The sequence below is a fragment of the Paralichthys olivaceus genome, chromosome 9 (genome assembly GCF_024713975.1).
Source record: "Paralichthys olivaceus isolate ysfri-2021 chromosome 9, ASM2471397v2, whole genome shotgun sequence".
Classification (NCBI taxonomy): Eukaryota; Metazoa; Chordata; class Actinopteri; order Pleuronectiformes; family Paralichthyidae; genus Paralichthys; species Paralichthys olivaceus.
In genome coordinates this window covers 24,905,145-24,921,727 of record NC_091101.1, presented here as the reverse complement: position 1 = coordinate 24,921,727, position 16,583 = coordinate 24,905,145, and the positions used below count along the sequence as shown (strand labels likewise).

Sequence of the window (16,583 nt, the reverse complement as noted above, 5' to 3'; positions counted from 1 at the left end):
GCGTTGCAAAACATCTCAAAACAAAAAGAAAGACAGCTGAAAAAAAAAAAAAAAAAAAAGAAGAAGTACTGCAGCTCAGAGACGAGCCTGTCGGGTTTAATACTCTCGCATCAGATTTTCATCCCGTGGCTCCTCGGCCCACCCGAACCAGCTGAAATAATTAAAAGATGTTGAAACTATAAAAGAGGGGGCGTCTCAATAGCTGGTGGAGCATGGTGCAGGGACTATAGAGCGTCAGAATAAAGAGCGGCCTCAGTGAAAGAAACCGATGGCTAAAAGCTATAATTGTATTTGCCTCGGCGAAATATCAGAAAAGACTCCTCGTTTCTTTGAGCGTTATTAGATTAATTCCCAGAGATGGTTTCTTTTCTCGCTGCCAGACGCGTGGAGGGAGGACGGTGAACCATTTGGCTCTTTGGTTTCAATAATCAAATTAACCATTTGGTACAACTTTTAGGTCCCAGCTCGTGTGTGGAGAAAAAAAGAAGAAGAAAACATTTACATAATAGGGACCGGGTTGTCTCAGGAAAGAATTAACTTTCTTTCTACTGATCTCTGAGAAGACAATGTGCGCACGAAAAGAAAAGGAGCAGCAACACACTGCAACACGTCAACAATTGTGGAGGAAAAATAATTGATGGCGAATCTGAGCGGGTGTTGTGTGTTTTAACAGAGAATATGGAGCTGCACCTTCAGGCAACACGGACCAACTGTCCGAGGCCAAATTCTGCTTTTAAATTATAAAACAAGTTTCATTCACTTAAAGCCTCATTTGAGTTTGGAGATCAAAATGAAAAAACATGAAACTGAGGTTAAAAGAATGTTTGTACCAGAATCTCTCAACATTTCCAATAAAAATAATTTAAAACTGAAATTGATCTTTGTGGTTTGACCTGTCAACATCATTCGTTTTTACACATTTCTATACACTCTCAATTATAAGGAATAAATGTTTGAATGGGAATTTACTCCATCTTTCCTTAATTGTGATGAAAAAATAAGATCAATATTGTGAAGGACAAATCAAATCTATTCTATAACAGCACGACGATAAAAATCTAATAGAAATCCTGATTCAACCACACACAATGAGAATTATATCCCTGTGAGGATGTTATGATTTTAGAGGCTGAGAAAAGGAGAAGATCACCACACAGATCCATCACTGAAACACGAGCAGAGGTGAAGAGATTTAAAAATCAAACACTCGTCGAATAAATCCAATTGATGCGCCATCATTCATCTGGCGCCTTTTCGCTTTTTGATAATTTGGAACAAAAAAAAAAGGGACTTGAACTCGGTTAAAAAAAAAAAAAAGTCAGAGAACGTGTGAGCGCCATAGAAAACGCTTCACCTTATTACACAAACCAAATTAACCACTCAGCCAATATAGTGCAGCCTAAGAGGTCCGATGAAAGCCTCACCAGTTCGTTACTTTCATTACAAAGATGTTATTTGCCAAATAAATGAAATAATGAAAGTAATAAAGACAATTACAAACTCATTTGAATCATACAACAACAAAAAAAAACTACCCACACAGTTCAGCAGAGGTGATGCTGCTGAGGTGCAGGAGAAGATTCAGGAGAAACCTGAATGAAGCCAATAAATCTGTTTATTACTGTGCGTAAAATGTCACATCCAGGGCTTCAACCCCACAGAGACTGTTGCTGAGTTTCATTTCAGTTTTAGTTGCTGCACAGAAATTACAGTGTCCTCGTTTAAATGTATGAAATCCTAATTAAAGTAATAAAAAGTCATTAGTGCGAGGTGAAATGAAACTAGAAGAAAGAAAGGGGAAAGCGTGTGGCACTGCACCTGAAGATTTCTCTGCACATTCAGTGTTAAAATTATATTTCTGCCTTAAAGACAAATGAAAAATCAGATTATTAATTCAGATCATGTGAATGTTTCTGTGGTTTTTCTCAAGTTTCCCCGAAGAGACAGAAGAAAACGAGCCTGAGAGTTTTGGTTCTGAACCCGGTTGAACTTGATTGTGATGAAACTACATATTTTCTATTACGAGTCTCTCGTACGTGAGCGCCAGCGGTGGGTCGCTCTGCTGGATGATAATGCCCGTGTTTTGGCTGCACTCATCGGGGGGAGACCACAGTCTGGAGCCGCAGTGAAAAGAGCCGGAGCAGACGGACAGAGAGAGGAGGCACGAGGGGGGGAATACTCTGTGAAATCCTGCCCAAGGTATACGGTCGCTTAAAAGGCTTAAAAGCTTGGAGAAAATTGGATCAGGGAGAATCGTCACCCAACTTTCATTATTTCCAAGTGGTGTGATTGAATTAAAGGGCAAGATGGTGGTTGGAGAGGAGTGGGGCGGATGGGTAGAGGGATGGAGGGATGGAGAGGTGGAGGCGGTGGAGGGGTGCGTAATGGCGTGGTATTAAATTCTAATTAGAGATGCAGGGGATCAATGATAGGGAGGTTGGACAGCCCGGGCCCCCAGTGCCAGCCCAATAGACTGATGAGTTATTGTCATGTAAAAAAGCGCTAGCAATAAGACCAAACGCTTTGCTATTGTCCAAGCGGAAAGAGCCAAGTTTATTATGAGGACTATATGCTCTAGAGACCTCGGGCTAGGCGGCTCTTAGGGGGGTTTTCATAAAACAGGGCTAGGTTCCTATAAAGGAGGCCAGTTTTGGAGCAGGCGCTGAGCAGTGAACATCTACCCACCGTCCAGCCTCCTTCCATCCAGTCCAAACCAAATCCTCTTTCCCCCAAACTCAGACCGCGCGTCCTGCTCGTTCTCATTTTTTTTATTTTCCTTTCCAACCCAGGTTTTTTTTTGGGGGGGCTGTTTTTCTTTGCCGTGTTTTTTTGTTTCTCGGGAAGTGCAGCTTTCTAACTCCACCGAGTCTTCTCAAATGTATAAAATGGAGTATTCTTACCTAAATTCCTCTGCCTACGAGTCATGTATGGCCGGGATGGACACGTCGAGCTTGGCATCGGCCTATGCGGACTTCAGCTCGTGCAGTCAGGCCAGTGGCTTTCAGTACAATCCCATCAGGACCACGTTCGGGGCCACCTCCGGCTGCCCGTCCCTCACGCCGGGGTCCTGCAGCCTGGGGACCCTGCGGGACCACCAGAGCAGCCCGTATGCCGCAGGTAAGCAGCGGCTCCGGAGCCACAACCCCGACGTATTATAGGACGCCTTGATTGCATTTGAAAATGGAAATGTGTTTAGTATTTACCAAACGAAATTTGCTTACACAAATGAAAGAATTTATCACGTTAGAAGCGATTGCAGGCAAGCGGTAATTCGGTTACGGGGTTATACTATCCCAGTCACACCCAAAACCGCCAACAGAATTATCGTAAGCTGCCAAAATGATAGGCATAATTTATTTACTTTGCGATGAGACATAAAGCTTCGAAAATAATTAGATAACCAAAGACTAAAGCTCATTATTGACACCGAATTGGAGTTACAGTAGCAGCACGCGGGGCGGATGGGAACATTATGACAAGTTCTCAAACTCGAGCCTCAATCTGAGCAGCAACAATTAGTTTAACATTACAATTAACCGCATCACAGGTCAGCGACGTTATCAATTCACAACTAATTCACCCACAACCACGCGCGTAACCGGATTCAAAGCTCTGGCTCAGCGTCCTTCACCGGATTTTAAACAAAATATCGAATTTGTATTTTTCTTCCGTTTGACAACACACACGCTGCTCTGCTGTGCTTTTACACGTCTGACGGTGACACTCGGTTTCTGTTCACAGTTCCCTACAAACTGTTCACGGATCACGGAGGACTGAACGAGAAGAGGAAGCAGAGGCGCATCAGGACCACGTTCACCAGCGCCCAGCTGAAGGAGCTGGAGCGGGTTTTTGCGGAGACGCACTACCCGGACATCTACACCAGAGAGGAGCTCGCACTCAAGATCGATCTGACTGAAGCCAGAGTGCAGGTAACAGCCGTTTGGTCTCCAGTTACGCGCAATTACGCACAGTTACGCACGGGTGGATTTATTATGCAAACAGGATTTTTTTACAAACAAAATCCCTTTTTTAACAGTTTGTAGTTGAGTCAACGCTTTACTGACGCATCAGTGGTTTAACTCTTCCTCTATTTTCCAGGTGTGGTTTCAAAACCGACGCGCTAAGTTCCGCAAGCAGGAGCGGGCTGCTGCAGCTGCCGCAGCGGCTGCCAAGTCCAATTCTGGGAAGAAGTCCGACTCCAGAGACGAAGACAGCAAAGACAACAAATCCACCGACCCAGACAGCACAGGAGGCCCGGGCCTCAACCCGGTGCCCACCTCCAACTGCGGCGGACCGAGCCCCACCGGCGTGCAGGTCAACACCACCGGGAACGGACAGGTGGACCAGGTGAAGACCTCCGTCTCCACCGGGATGGCGGTGACAGCACCGAGCCAAGGCTGGGCCACCGCCCCGGGGACCATCACCTCGATCCCGGACTCGCTGGGCGGGCCGTTCGCCAGCGTACTGTCGTCGTTGCAAAGACAGAACGGAGCCAAAGCGACTTTAGTAAAGACCAGCATGTTCTAATGAGGCTGAATGAAGGGAGGAGGAGAAAACACAGAGCGGAGGAGAAGAGAAGTTTTCCTCCTTCTCCAGAGACTGAAAAGCAAATTGCTCCAGACTCACACGGACAATAAAACGCAGTTAATTAAACAGAAGATGATGACAACAACTCCTGTTCTTTTATTTTGAAGCCTTGCACCGTTTCTTGTGGTCAGTTAAAAACACGTTCGCTGTAAAATATCCATCCTGGCAAGTCGTTTGTTTTTCTTAAAACAAGTTGGGTGGATTGTTTCAGGACTGAATATCTAAAGACAATAACTTGTGTTGAGATGATTCATGCGAGAGTCCATCAAAAATATTCCTCGTGTTTTAAGGGAAAAAAACAACAACCACAAAAACACACACATTTCAGAGTGAGCAGTGGATGAAGAGACTCGTTAAAGCGAATATTTGAGGAAGTGCTCATGAGCAAACACCGACGTCAAGAGTTCAACAGCTGCTTTGTTCGGTAGAGACACTTCACGAGGACAAACCCACGAACCCTGAAACTACAAACATCCAAAACCTTCTGTGGAAGAACTACAGCTGAGTTTCGTTTCTTTAAATTATCGATATAAACACAATTATTTCCTCGAGAGAAGAAAAAAAAAAAAAAGGCACAAACCTCTGCAATGTTCGCCCCCCGACAGGAGAGCTGTGTGTTTTGTGTGTCTTTCTACGGCAGTGTTTTTGTGGCTCAAATTGTATAGTGTGAATACGTATTACTGTCTCCTATAGTTGAACCATAGGCCATACTCCCTCGTAGATCGATCATACAGAGTCTTTTTTGATGTTTTACAAAGATTTCCCTTGGAAGAATTTATTTTGGGTATAAAAAAAAAAAGGGGAATGGATGCAAACATTGTATTTATTTCTATATAAGTTGCATGTTGTCTCTTTGTCTGATTTTACAATGAGTTCCCTCCCATTTTGTGAGCATTATGTAACATGTTTTGTCCAGGATCTGAAAGTTATTTATATGTAGGTAATGAATGCTTATATTTAAGAAGGAAATATTTCTACATGTGCACATAGTTTTCCAGGTGTACCATTGAAATGGTTGTTGATGATAAAAAAAAAAAAATAATAGTCCAAGTTCACTTTGTCATGTTTTCTTTTTGACAAACAAACAAAAATATATTCATTTAGCATCATTATTAATATTATAGAGAACAACTCGACACGATCTTTGATTATAAAATCCTTAAATATGAGTTTCTGTCTCATAAAACGAAGCTTATTTTGAAAAGGCCCGAGAATTCAGCACCACGGACAGCAACGCACTGTTTCATCGTTCATTCACTTTTCAGAATTTATTTTTCTGGTTCATCTTCAGATGAACTGAAACATCACCAGTTCATTAAACAGTGTCAGGCCTCTAATGTGAGAAATTAAGGAAACCAGAAGGTGTCACCACAACGAGGGGGAAATAAGACGAAGAAAGTTAGTAGATTTAAATTAATTTTAAAAGGGAAGTTTGTTTTTAAAAGCTCTGTGTGGGATTGATAATATATACTTAAATATATTGAATTCGTCAGAACGTGTGCGACTGGAGATTCCACTGAAAAATATTCATGGTTTTAACAAACATTCACCACTGAGGAGTTCGAACCAAAATATATTTCACCACCAGTTTGTGGATTCGAATCAACACATTAAGATTTTATTCCAGATACAGAAACTGCAAATTCAGTCAAACGTTTTTCAGATTATTAAGATTTTCTTCACCTTCCTTTAATCTGAGTTTCACATTTAACTAAATCAAAACATTTCTATTCAAATAAATCAAATCATAGTTATTAAAATAACTAAAGTTACTTCTTCATTGAACAAAACACCAAACCGAAAAATATAATAACAGTAAAGTAAGATTTATTTATGTTTGGTGTGGTGTTTATTCATTGTTTGATTTTATTTGTCTATTATTTTAAGCAGTTTTGAGCCGTAGCTTCATCTTGCTCTCAAGTTCCCGACCTCAACAGGAACCCGGTTAATTAAAAGGTTGAATTAGAGAAACAGAAGCTCAGGATGGCAGCACGGTAAAACACAGGTTTGCAAAAAAGAGACGTTAGTTTGTGTTTTTCATGTTTCACAGCCAGTGGCAGGAGTTCATCTGCAGAACTGGTCATTTAAAGTATTTAAGTATTGAAGTATTTATTTAGTTCATCAAAAATATCTGGTATTTATTTGAGGGTTACTTCAAAATTAAAAGACGGAGGAACACTGTTTAAAATTTATAACATTTTATTTATAAACATACAGTATGCTATAAATGCCATTGCATTTAAACATCAAATTAATCTATATTTCAGATAGTGTTCAGGTGAATATTACAATAAATACAGAACAGACGTTAAAGGTTTCCATTTCCCAGCTATCCCGTTAAAGAAGACCGTCTGAATATAGAGCCTCCGTCTCAAAGATCCTGCTATAAGAGACTCAGCCGAGATTTATTCATCAACTAAATGAGGATAAAAAATAAAATACACAATCGGAACAGAAGCTTAAAAATACTGTAGATCAGAGAGATGAACCTGGAGAAGCTTGGCTATAGATGGAGGAGGTGGTGGAGGAGGAGGAGGAGGAGGAGGCTGCTAGTTTGCTTTCATACAGCAAATCATTTGGTTTTAGGCTTAAACGTGCATTTAAAAAAAAAAAAAAAAAAAGACATCCACAATACAGAACCAAGCTCTTCTCATACAAGTTCATAAAAAGAAAAGAAGCGACTGACTTGGCGTTTTCCAGCTGGCGGCAAAGATCTTTAGTTTCCATCCAACCAAATATTGCACAGGTGCAACTGCTGCTGCTGGTATGTGTGTGTCCATGTTACCGCTGCTGTTCTTACTGTATGGAACATGTACTGGTGACTTTTTAATTCTTAATTTTTTTAAATTTTATAAATGAATCCTTACCACTGAGCAATTATCAAAATTACCTCAATTAATAGCATACAGAAGTCTAAACCGTTCTAGAGCAAAACATTCAAAATAAAATGTATGGTTTCCCCTGCAGTAGATATATATATATATATATGCGTGTATATATATATATATATATACTCTATATTCTTCCGTATTCCTTTATTTGCATTGTGTTCGTCACTTCAAATCACGGAGGAATACCAGGGGGGCGTTGTGAAATTAAACGTGTTGCTTAAGTGGAAATAAAAAGTTCTGCAGTAAAGCGTGATGTGAGGGTGAGGGAGGGCTGCAGCTTTTCCGTCTGCAGTTTTTAAGAGTTTCAATTTGGCCAAATCCCTCCCTCCACCCCAGGTGTGTGTTTTCTTCTCCCTGCACCCTCTTGCTTTCTTAAGGCACATGAAAGTCCTGACTTCTCCTGACCCGAGCAACAACCTCCTGCGGCCCAGCAGCTGTTATTGCCCCGATGATGACCTACGTCCATAATATGTGTTTATATTAGAGGGTTCTTTTTTTTTTTTTTTTCGTCCCCGAGCACAGAACACGGGGACGTGAGAGATCACTACGGTGGATATAGAGGCTTTATAGTGACCTTCACTTCACTTTCTGAATGAAGCTTGTGAAACCTTTTTGTTTTGGTCGTGTCGTTTGCTGCAGGGACGTGAAATCATGAAACTAATTCAGATCCAGTTACGAGAAATTAAAAAGTCTGATCTGAGCTGCCTCATTTTTCAATCCTGGCTTTTGGATTTCTTATCAAATGTAATTATGAAAATAATCTTTCTTAAATGATGACATTAACTCAACGATATACTGCATTTCCATCATATGGAATCGAAAGCTATTAACTGAAACATTAACATTATTTTTCCATCCAGGAAAATAGAATCTGATTCCACTTCTCGATTCAAACACCGTTTTCTCTTTGTGTGTTCACTCCGACAGTGAAGGACGTCGACTGCGTTCAAAGCATCTGTAATCTGCATCTTTTCTTTTCAACATGGCCGCCACCCCCGAGCCGACTCTCTCTTTCTCGCCGCGTGATGAAACGGAGTCTGTGGTGGTGCGTGGACCAATCAAATCCAGATTTCACTCACGTATCAGATGACATAAACACGATGAATATATTTATATATATATATTTTTTTTGTCATTGTGTGACTGTCCCCAGATCCCCACTCGGCCCCACATGATGAATCTTCATTGGTTATTGAGCTGCAGAGGATGCAAAGATCCCGCCGCACGCTGAAGGACATGATTTGCAGATAATCGGGTTAAAGCAGGGATGGGGCTCCTTCTGTGAACCTTGTGCTTTTTCAGTTGAGCGTCACAACGTGGTGGGCTGTCCGGCCGCTTGAAAGGAAAAAGATACAGAAGAACATTTTTACAAATCACCGTTCTTGTTTTCTGGGTCCAGGCAGGAAAAAACACTCATAATGAGTCAAGAGTCTTTTGATTGAATCTCTTGATTTGATTTTGGGGTTTTCTCTGATGACATCCGCTGCTCAGAGGTTATTTTGTTTTTGCGCAGTCAAGGTGAAAGGGATGGAAAGTTACACTCATCCTCTCTCAGCCGCAGCATCACCACTTTCTCTTCACATCCATCCCTCCCATTCAGCACAGCTCCACTGTGTCTGACACTGCTTCATTAAAGCTGCACTCGCCGGTGAGGATTTCTTTATTAAAAATCCCCCTGGTATTATCAGCCTCACAGCAGGGAGCGGCAATAAAGGATCAAACCTCAGAAATGCTCCTTGAATGGATTAATCATGATGTTTGAAAACGATGAATCAAACACACTCTGGTCGGTTTCTCTCTGCCTGGTTCACGATGACGTTTATTCATCTGTTTTTCTTTTTTCCCCTCAACCCCTGAGAATGTTCATGAACCTGATGTAACAGGGAAACTGTTCATTTATTTCTGGTGGGTGTGTTTCGTCGTTGACTGTGGTGGATGTTCTGAGACCTGCTGACAGAACTCGACCACGTTCCTAATTCATTTTTGCTTTTGATGGATGAACACAAACATCTGTGCAGAGATGGTGGGAGAAGAGAGAGAGGAAGAAGTGTATGGAGACAGGCAAGGGCAGAGAGGGGTGGTGGAGGGGTGAGGACGACCTGGGATGGGGGAGAGGGGAGGGGGAGGGGAGGGCGTACTCACAGCGGGAGCGGATGTAGCACTGGTGGCAGTTGAGGAGGCCGTTTCTGATTCGAACGTCCGTGCCCGTGGTTGTGTCGCCTAACTGTCCCTTACACACCCCACACTGAGGAAGACAGAGAACAGCACGATGAATAGAAAAATAATAATTATAAGTTATTACAGGTGACTCTGAAACTATTACTATGTTTGTTACGCACCACAACAAACCGGTTGTAGGTTAAAAACCTGCTCGGCAATAAGTGTGACTGTGATACGAACAAACAGAATGAGACTAAAAGTTTGAGGAAGCTGATCCGCCCTCTTCATCACTCACCTTAAAGCAGTGAATGTGGAAGTAGAGGCTGAGGGTCTCTATGATCATTGCTGCACCTTTTCCCAGAGGCTGCCCACAGCTGGAGCACAGCTTCTTCCCACTGACGGACCTGCAGGGTGACATGACCGATTAACTGTGATGACACTGGACATGAAAGGGAAATAAAGAAATCAGGCTGGAGGATTGAGACGGACAAGAAGAAGGTTTTAATCTTTTGTTTTTGTTGGACTGAGATAAATTGTAAATGCCAGTATTTCACTTCCAGGAAGGTTGTGGTTGTACTTGTTGTGATGTGGGTGGAGAGATGCAGGCAGCAGAGCAGGAAATGACAAAGCAGAAATGAGCCTCCCTCCCTCCCTCCCTCCCTCCCTCCTTCCCTCCCTCCTGGGCTGTTTGTGATGCAGTACCTGTTGGGGGCTGGAGGCAGTGTGTCTGGAGAAGGTGGACATGCTGCAGGGGGCTTCGATGAGCTGCGGCTTGTGTTATTATCAATGGGACCACCCCTGGAAATGGACAGCAACATGAGACATGATGATGATGACTCACAGAAACTGCGACACAATTGGCTGCCAGAGACGGGACGCGAACCAATCCGAGCCGGGGGCCACCTGGCAAATCTACTCAGGACTGTTTGGGCATTCTTTAAAATTCAGTTTTCCTTCCGTACACGACTCCGATGATAATGTTTGAAACACATTATATTCTTGTCATAGTGTTCTCTCACTTGATACTGTGTGGTGGAGGGGAGATTACGTGTGCCAGACGCCCCCTGATGGACAAACAAGGGAACTGAAGATGCTGGCAAAACATCCAGTACTGCACTTGCTACTTCTCATGTCAGGTGTAAATGTGAATTTCAGACGACGAGAGAACGTAAGAATGGAAGACGGCCAAAACAAAACGGACATGAAGACATTTGTGCATAATAATAAAAACACACTGTGTTTATTATTATGTATGTTGTCTATGTATTGTGCGTCTGTACCAGTCAATTGTTTGTGGCCAAGTGTGTCTTGACACTGACAAATTTGAAAATGACTAAAATAATCCTCTTTCTCAAACTATGAAGTGATTCTCTCTCACACACTCACACACCTCCTCTCTCTCTCTCTACCTCTCTCACACACTCACACACCTCCTCTCTCTCTCTCTCTACCTCTCTCACACACTCACACACCTCCTCTCTCCTGCGGGCTGGCCGGGCTTGTTGCCGTCTGTCGTTGGATCCTGTTGTTTCTTCACAGGAGTTGAGTGTCTGAGCCCCGGGGGAGGTTTCTGTCCGTTCTGCTGACTGTGACCCAGCGTTTCTGGCTGACTGCTGCTGTGACTCACCAAGCTGAGGATCACAGGAGGAAGATGCGAGGACGTCATTTGTCGGACATCGAAAACATCCATCACACACGTTGTATAATATAAATTATATTTACTGAATTCACTGAACTTCTCGTAATAAAAAACTACATTTTGACGAGTGTTGAGACTTCTGTCTAACTTTTAAAGAAACTAGACTCTGACCTGGGTGTCAAACTGTTTATGAGCATTAACATTGAAACTATATTGAACTTATGTTATATTGTGTTTGATGAAAATAATATTACCATCACGACTGTTATTGATTTATCACCCAGCTCTACTTCAGAGTTTCACCCTGAATCACTGTGGGTTTTCTCAAACTACTTTGATGCACCATTTCCTGCTTTGAGGCAGAGTAAGCCGACCTTCTGCCGGTTTTCATGCTGTCGTCAGCAGTGCTGATGTCACTGGTCCTGTCGCTTTCTCGCCGTTTCCCCTCCGCGCTCTCCGTGCTCCCCCTCTGCACCGACGAATCAGAAGAACAGGTAAAAGTCAGTCGATTTGTTTCCACTCAGGATTTTTTTTAACCTCCCCGATGAACGGGCTGAGAATGAAACAGTTACTCACCGACTGCCTCTCCAGAAGTTCTTGCTTGCGTTCCCAGTCGGCCAGTGAACGGACGATGGTGTCATGGGGCTCAGAGGTGGAGGAGAGCTCCCCGCGGCTGGGGGACGGCAGCGCTGAGGATCGGGGCGTGAGAGGCGCCACCGTCTCCTCCAGTATCCTGCGCTCCTGTTGTGATCGGAGGTGAGTTTAACAACATGGAACTTCATCAGTTAGAAAATAAACTTTTATTTCAGTTTTAAAACACACACACTACACATTTCATTTGATATACATGTGCCCCCAAGCATAAACACAAACACACCTCCTCATGGTACTTCCTCTCCTCCTCTGCCACCTCCCTTTGTGCCTTCTCCCAATCCTCCTTCAGCTTCTCCTGCTCACGGCGGTACTTCTCCTGTTACCATGGCAACAGACACATGAAATACAGCACAGTGCCTCAACAAGGAGGAAGCCTGAACTGTCTGCAGGGGGTGGGGGGTGGGGGGCACAGAGATGATGTGCAGATAGAACTGGCATCAAACGAGCTTTGAGAGGTTTTTAAAAAAAAAAAAGCTTTCTGAGTCTGAAATCTCTCCTGGTGACTCCCGATTAATTGAATCCAGGAGGGGGCCGGTAGCGGCCGGTCGACTGTATCTGATTTCCGTGAGAGACGCTCTCGGCACGTTCTCTGAATGTGAGCCTCGACTCAGAGACATAGATGGATGCACAGTTAGCTTGATGTTCCTCTGTTAAGGCTGAACACTTGCTCAGATCCGATTTGCTTGTTAGTGATAAAAAGCGAACAAAGGAGACCAGACGCAGGCGACGCAGACAAAAGGCAAAAGCAGAGCATGCAGAGCGCAGGGTTCCTACACAACCTTCATTTGAAAAGTTCCCGTAAATCCTTCAATTTCATTTAGGTTGTTACTTGACGTACGCCGAATATACACGACGTCCCTCCAGCACTTAAGAATGCTCGACACAAGAACTGCTTTTGACTCCTTTGAAAGTTGTGTGTGAACCCTACAGTAAGACCAAATGAAAGACTGAGGATTTAAAGTGGAAGCAACGTGAACAAGACGGATGACGGACCAAGGTCGAAGCACAGAGACACAACACAACATAAACCAGGTAACAAGCACATTGATGCACCAGACATTCATCCATTTAAGAGCATCTCATCTCAAACAATCAACTGCAACAACAGGGAAGAGGAGACATCTTTTCACATCACTGTTACTTATCAAGATACTGTAGGTCAGAGTACAGTATGTTAAATGATTAAAGATACGTGGACCTGAGATGCGGCTCGTATTGGCTGAGGAGGGAGAGGGTGATTTGGGCAGCAGCAACAGCAGCAGCAGCCTCGGAACAAAGTCCTCGTCTGTGTTTGTGCATGAGATGGAACCAAAAACCAAACTAGACGTTCTTTAATTGCACAAAGTCTCCATCTAGTGGTCAGAGGGTGCATCATCAGAGTGGATGTGCTTTTAGAGGAGGGTTTGCTCGGTGCAAAACAAACATGGAGGCAAGCTTTGCAGGTAGCGATGACATGTGGTTAATTGTTCTGACTGTAAGCTGAGCAGATCAGTGACTGGTGCACAGAAACTTACTGGTTTTACAGGGTCGGTCAATGTAAACACCCAGAATAACTTTGGTTCAAGACCGTTTGGTGAAGCAAAACTTTTCCAATAACATCTAATGAGTGTAAATGCCGTTTAAACAGCAGTTCTGATGTTATAACTGTATAAATGTGTAGAAAACAAGGAGATGAAGCCCAGTTTACAGCCAGAAGATCTTTTTTTAATTGTTTAACTGCAAAACACAAATTAATGGTAAGTATGTGTATATTGTACATTATAGTTATAATAATAATTATTATTATATAACTGTATTTAGTAAAACCTTTTCCAGTCTTTGATGAGCTGCTGAATATTTAAAATAAGGCTAAATCAACCTAATAAGTTACATATTAAAATATCATAGCTTGACTTGTAGGTAAATTAAAAATAAAGGGACAGTTAACTCATGTATAGTAATTATATTTTCCCCTCACAGTCTGAGCTTTACATCAATTCTTTCTTTCTCTGGGACAAGTTATATATTTTAAATCAGCTCTGCATCTAGTTCTCACAGTGATGGTGCCTTGCTCTACCCACTGAGCTCCATAAGGAGTTGAACTCCTAACCTTGCGGACTCATGCGCCATGCTTCACCCTATGAGGTGTTCTGTGTACCTGCAGCATGCGCTCCTGCCCTTGCTGCCACCTTTCCTGACGCTTTCGCTCCTCATCCGGGTCCCAAGACCAGCGGTCGGCCCGCCTGGCCTGGGGCAACACCGGCACTGACACCTGATAGACCCCAACACACACACACACACACACGCACGCACACACACACACAGAAACATACACACACACACACACACACACACACACACACACACACACACACACACAGAAACATACACACAAATCCACCCACACACACACATCAACATGCACAAAATACCCCACACACAGATAATCATGCACATATTCACACCCTCCCACAAACACACACACGCACACACACACACCAATGTGCACACACGTCCACCACAGGAAAAGAAGAAGGGAAGGGAGGAGACAGAAATAGTTGGTCTACCACAACAGCACTACTCCAATGCTAGCCAAAGGACTCCTACTAAGAAGAGAGGAGACAGAGAGAGAGAGAGAGATGAGCTCAAAAGCAAACGAAAGCAGTCTCGGCCATCGTCGTACAGCATCGTCATCTGTCATGCTACATCAACAGCTCTGTGTGATTCATGACATCGTAGCTGAGCGCCGACATCGTGAGTTCAACGTCTGAACCACAACATCGGTAAAAACTCAAACCTGTTACCAACAACTGTCCTGAGATCATTCTGCTTACAAAGCACTTTATTGTCTTGTGAGACACGATTCTTAGAGTTTATAGAATAATTCAAACTATACAGGATGTAAAGAGCTGACATTCAAACTCCGCTGTAGAGCCTTGTCTAGTTCTGCTTGTGTAAGTTTAAAAGCTCTAATCTTACCTGCAGGATGTGGTCATTTGTTTTTCTGTCTCTGTTTTTTTATATTTTATCAGTTAAACTAACCTACAGGCACCGTGATGCAGGAGGTGATAAACCAGAGGAGGTGCAGTAAAAGGGCTTTTCACTCAATTGATTTTACTCACATTTCCACAGCCATCTTTTTCTGCCGCCTCTGTAGAACAAATATCAGACAGGACGTTAGTTAAAACACAATTAAACCAGGTTTTACAGAGAAAGGGGATCGAAATAAATGTGTTTCTTTTACATTGATATTTGGGAGAACCTGAAAAAAGGAAGAGACAGATGAAAGAAAAAGAGACGAGGGGAGAAAACCAGTGCACCAGAAGCAACAAGCTCTTTTGTCTAATTTGTTTTTTTACATTTAGACATTTTCTTCTATAAACTTAAACATTATACGAGCAGGTATGAAAAAGAATTAGCTCAGGATATAGATAGAAAACTGTTAAAAGCCAAATTTTGTTGTTTTGTTGTTGTCGTCTCCTCCAGATAAAATATTCTCTCATGAATTTTCACCAAATATACAAATTTCTTTCTTTCTGATCAGCTTCTTGAATCTCCTGATCAACACGATAAAGAAATAATTAAATGATAAATTAAATGAGTTGGACTAGAAATCTAAGATGGAGAGAAAAAAACAGCGATCATCCACAAGACTCCTGACGTGAGTTAAAAACTGAGTGTCGTCCAACTGCTGCAGACACAGCGGGGACTCCATACACATTCTGCACCTGGGGAAGGAAACACGAGCTCCGCTGATGAATGAAAGGGTTTTACCTGGCGGAGCGAAGAACTCCCAACGTAACTTAGGGTTGCTGGTTGCCAGTGGAGGGATGACACTGTTTGCAAACTCTAAGGCGAAATAAAAAAAAATGTGCAGGTGGAGGGAAGAGAGGGAAGAAAGCAAGGGAAGAGGGATGGAAATGATGGGGGATAAACAAAACGTCAAAACCAGGAGCCGGAATGGACATTAAAATAATTAGAGAGAAAACTAGTGAACCGCTTGTGAAGTCTTTGAAGAAGCTAAAATTTAGGGTTAAAGAAAAGTCAGTCATCTCATTCCTTATTAGTTCCTTTAAAATGTGTTTGACTTCACCTCAATTTCACTTAAGAAGACAGTGAAGGAGAAACTGCTTTGTGACAAAGCCTGATAATGGTCAGAAGTTATCAATAGCTGCTCTGTTTCTAACATCCAGCGGTAGCGCCAGGCTGGGGAAACACACTCATTTAAAGGGAGGAGGAGAAAAACATGGAGGTGTATGGAAAAGAAGCTGCTTGTTTGGTGCTTGTACGTGAGAAGTTCACTGACCTGCTGTTACTTCCTGTGTCGGGTGATATCCAGACGATCCTGGTGCAGTTAAGTTTGGTACGTTCTCTCTTCCCTGTGAAAACTCCTGGGAACTGGGAAAACTCGCCTGCAGGGAGATTTAAAGGTTAAACGTAGCACAGACGAGAGATCACAGCTTCTGTATCTGGTGAAGTTTGGTTTAGTTGGTAGCTGCACCTGCGAAGTTACTGTCTGACACTGCTGTGAGCTGAACCCTGATCGGACCAGAGTGGCGATGTTCGGACCAGATGCTTCAGGTTTAACGTCTTGTTTGGCTTCTAAAAATACAGAAAACACAAGTTTACCACTAATGTTAAAATCAAATGAAAAGCAGGAAAGTAAAGACACT

General features: G+C 42.8%; 2 protein-coding genes across 29 annotated transcripts in view; one reads left to right on the top strand and one right to left on the bottom strand.

Annotated features, from left to right (window-relative positions):
• The window catches only part of LOC109640429 (LIM and calponin homology domains-containing protein 1), an 80,420-nt gene that overhangs the window by 1,745 nt on the left and 62,092 nt on the right, over positions 1-16,583 (bottom strand). For 16 of the 28 annotated variants that reach the window (XM_069531230.1, XM_069531229.1, XM_069531237.1 and 13 more), the window contains 12 exons: positions 16,412-16,512; positions 16,217-16,322; positions 15,685-15,759; positions 15,033-15,061; positions 14,069-14,182; positions 12,155-12,247; positions 11,854-12,018; positions 11,652-11,746; positions 11,111-11,269; positions 10,341-10,436; positions 9,934-10,042; positions 9,621-9,723 (listed from right to left, as the gene is read on the bottom strand). In XM_069531230.1, coding sequence (XP_069387331.1) covers positions 9,621-9,723; positions 9,934-10,042; positions 10,341-10,436; positions 11,111-11,269; positions 11,652-11,746; positions 11,854-12,018; positions 12,155-12,247; positions 14,069-14,182; positions 15,033-15,061; positions 15,685-15,759; positions 16,217-16,322; positions 16,412-16,512 — 1,245 coding nt within the window. Of the gene's footprint in view, positions 1-6,768; positions 8,814-9,620; positions 9,724-9,933; positions 10,043-10,340; positions 10,437-11,110; positions 11,270-11,651; positions 11,747-11,853; positions 12,019-12,154; positions 12,248-14,068; positions 14,183-15,032; positions 15,062-15,684; positions 15,760-16,216; positions 16,323-16,411; positions 16,513-16,583 lie in introns of those variants that run through there. The other 12 variants (XM_069531236.1, XM_069531256.1, XM_069531258.1 and 9 more) reach the window with 7 other exon arrangements.
• Positions 1,609-4,651, top strand: phox2bb (paired like homeobox 2Bb). The gene is made up of 3 exons (XM_020104434.2): positions 1,609-3,117; positions 3,742-3,929; positions 4,099-4,651. Exons 1-3 carry the CDS (start codon positions 2,877-2,879, stop codon positions 4,525-4,527), a joined length of 858 nt encoding a protein of 285 aa, XP_019959993.1. The 5' UTR covers positions 1,609-2,876; the 3' UTR covers positions 4,528-4,651.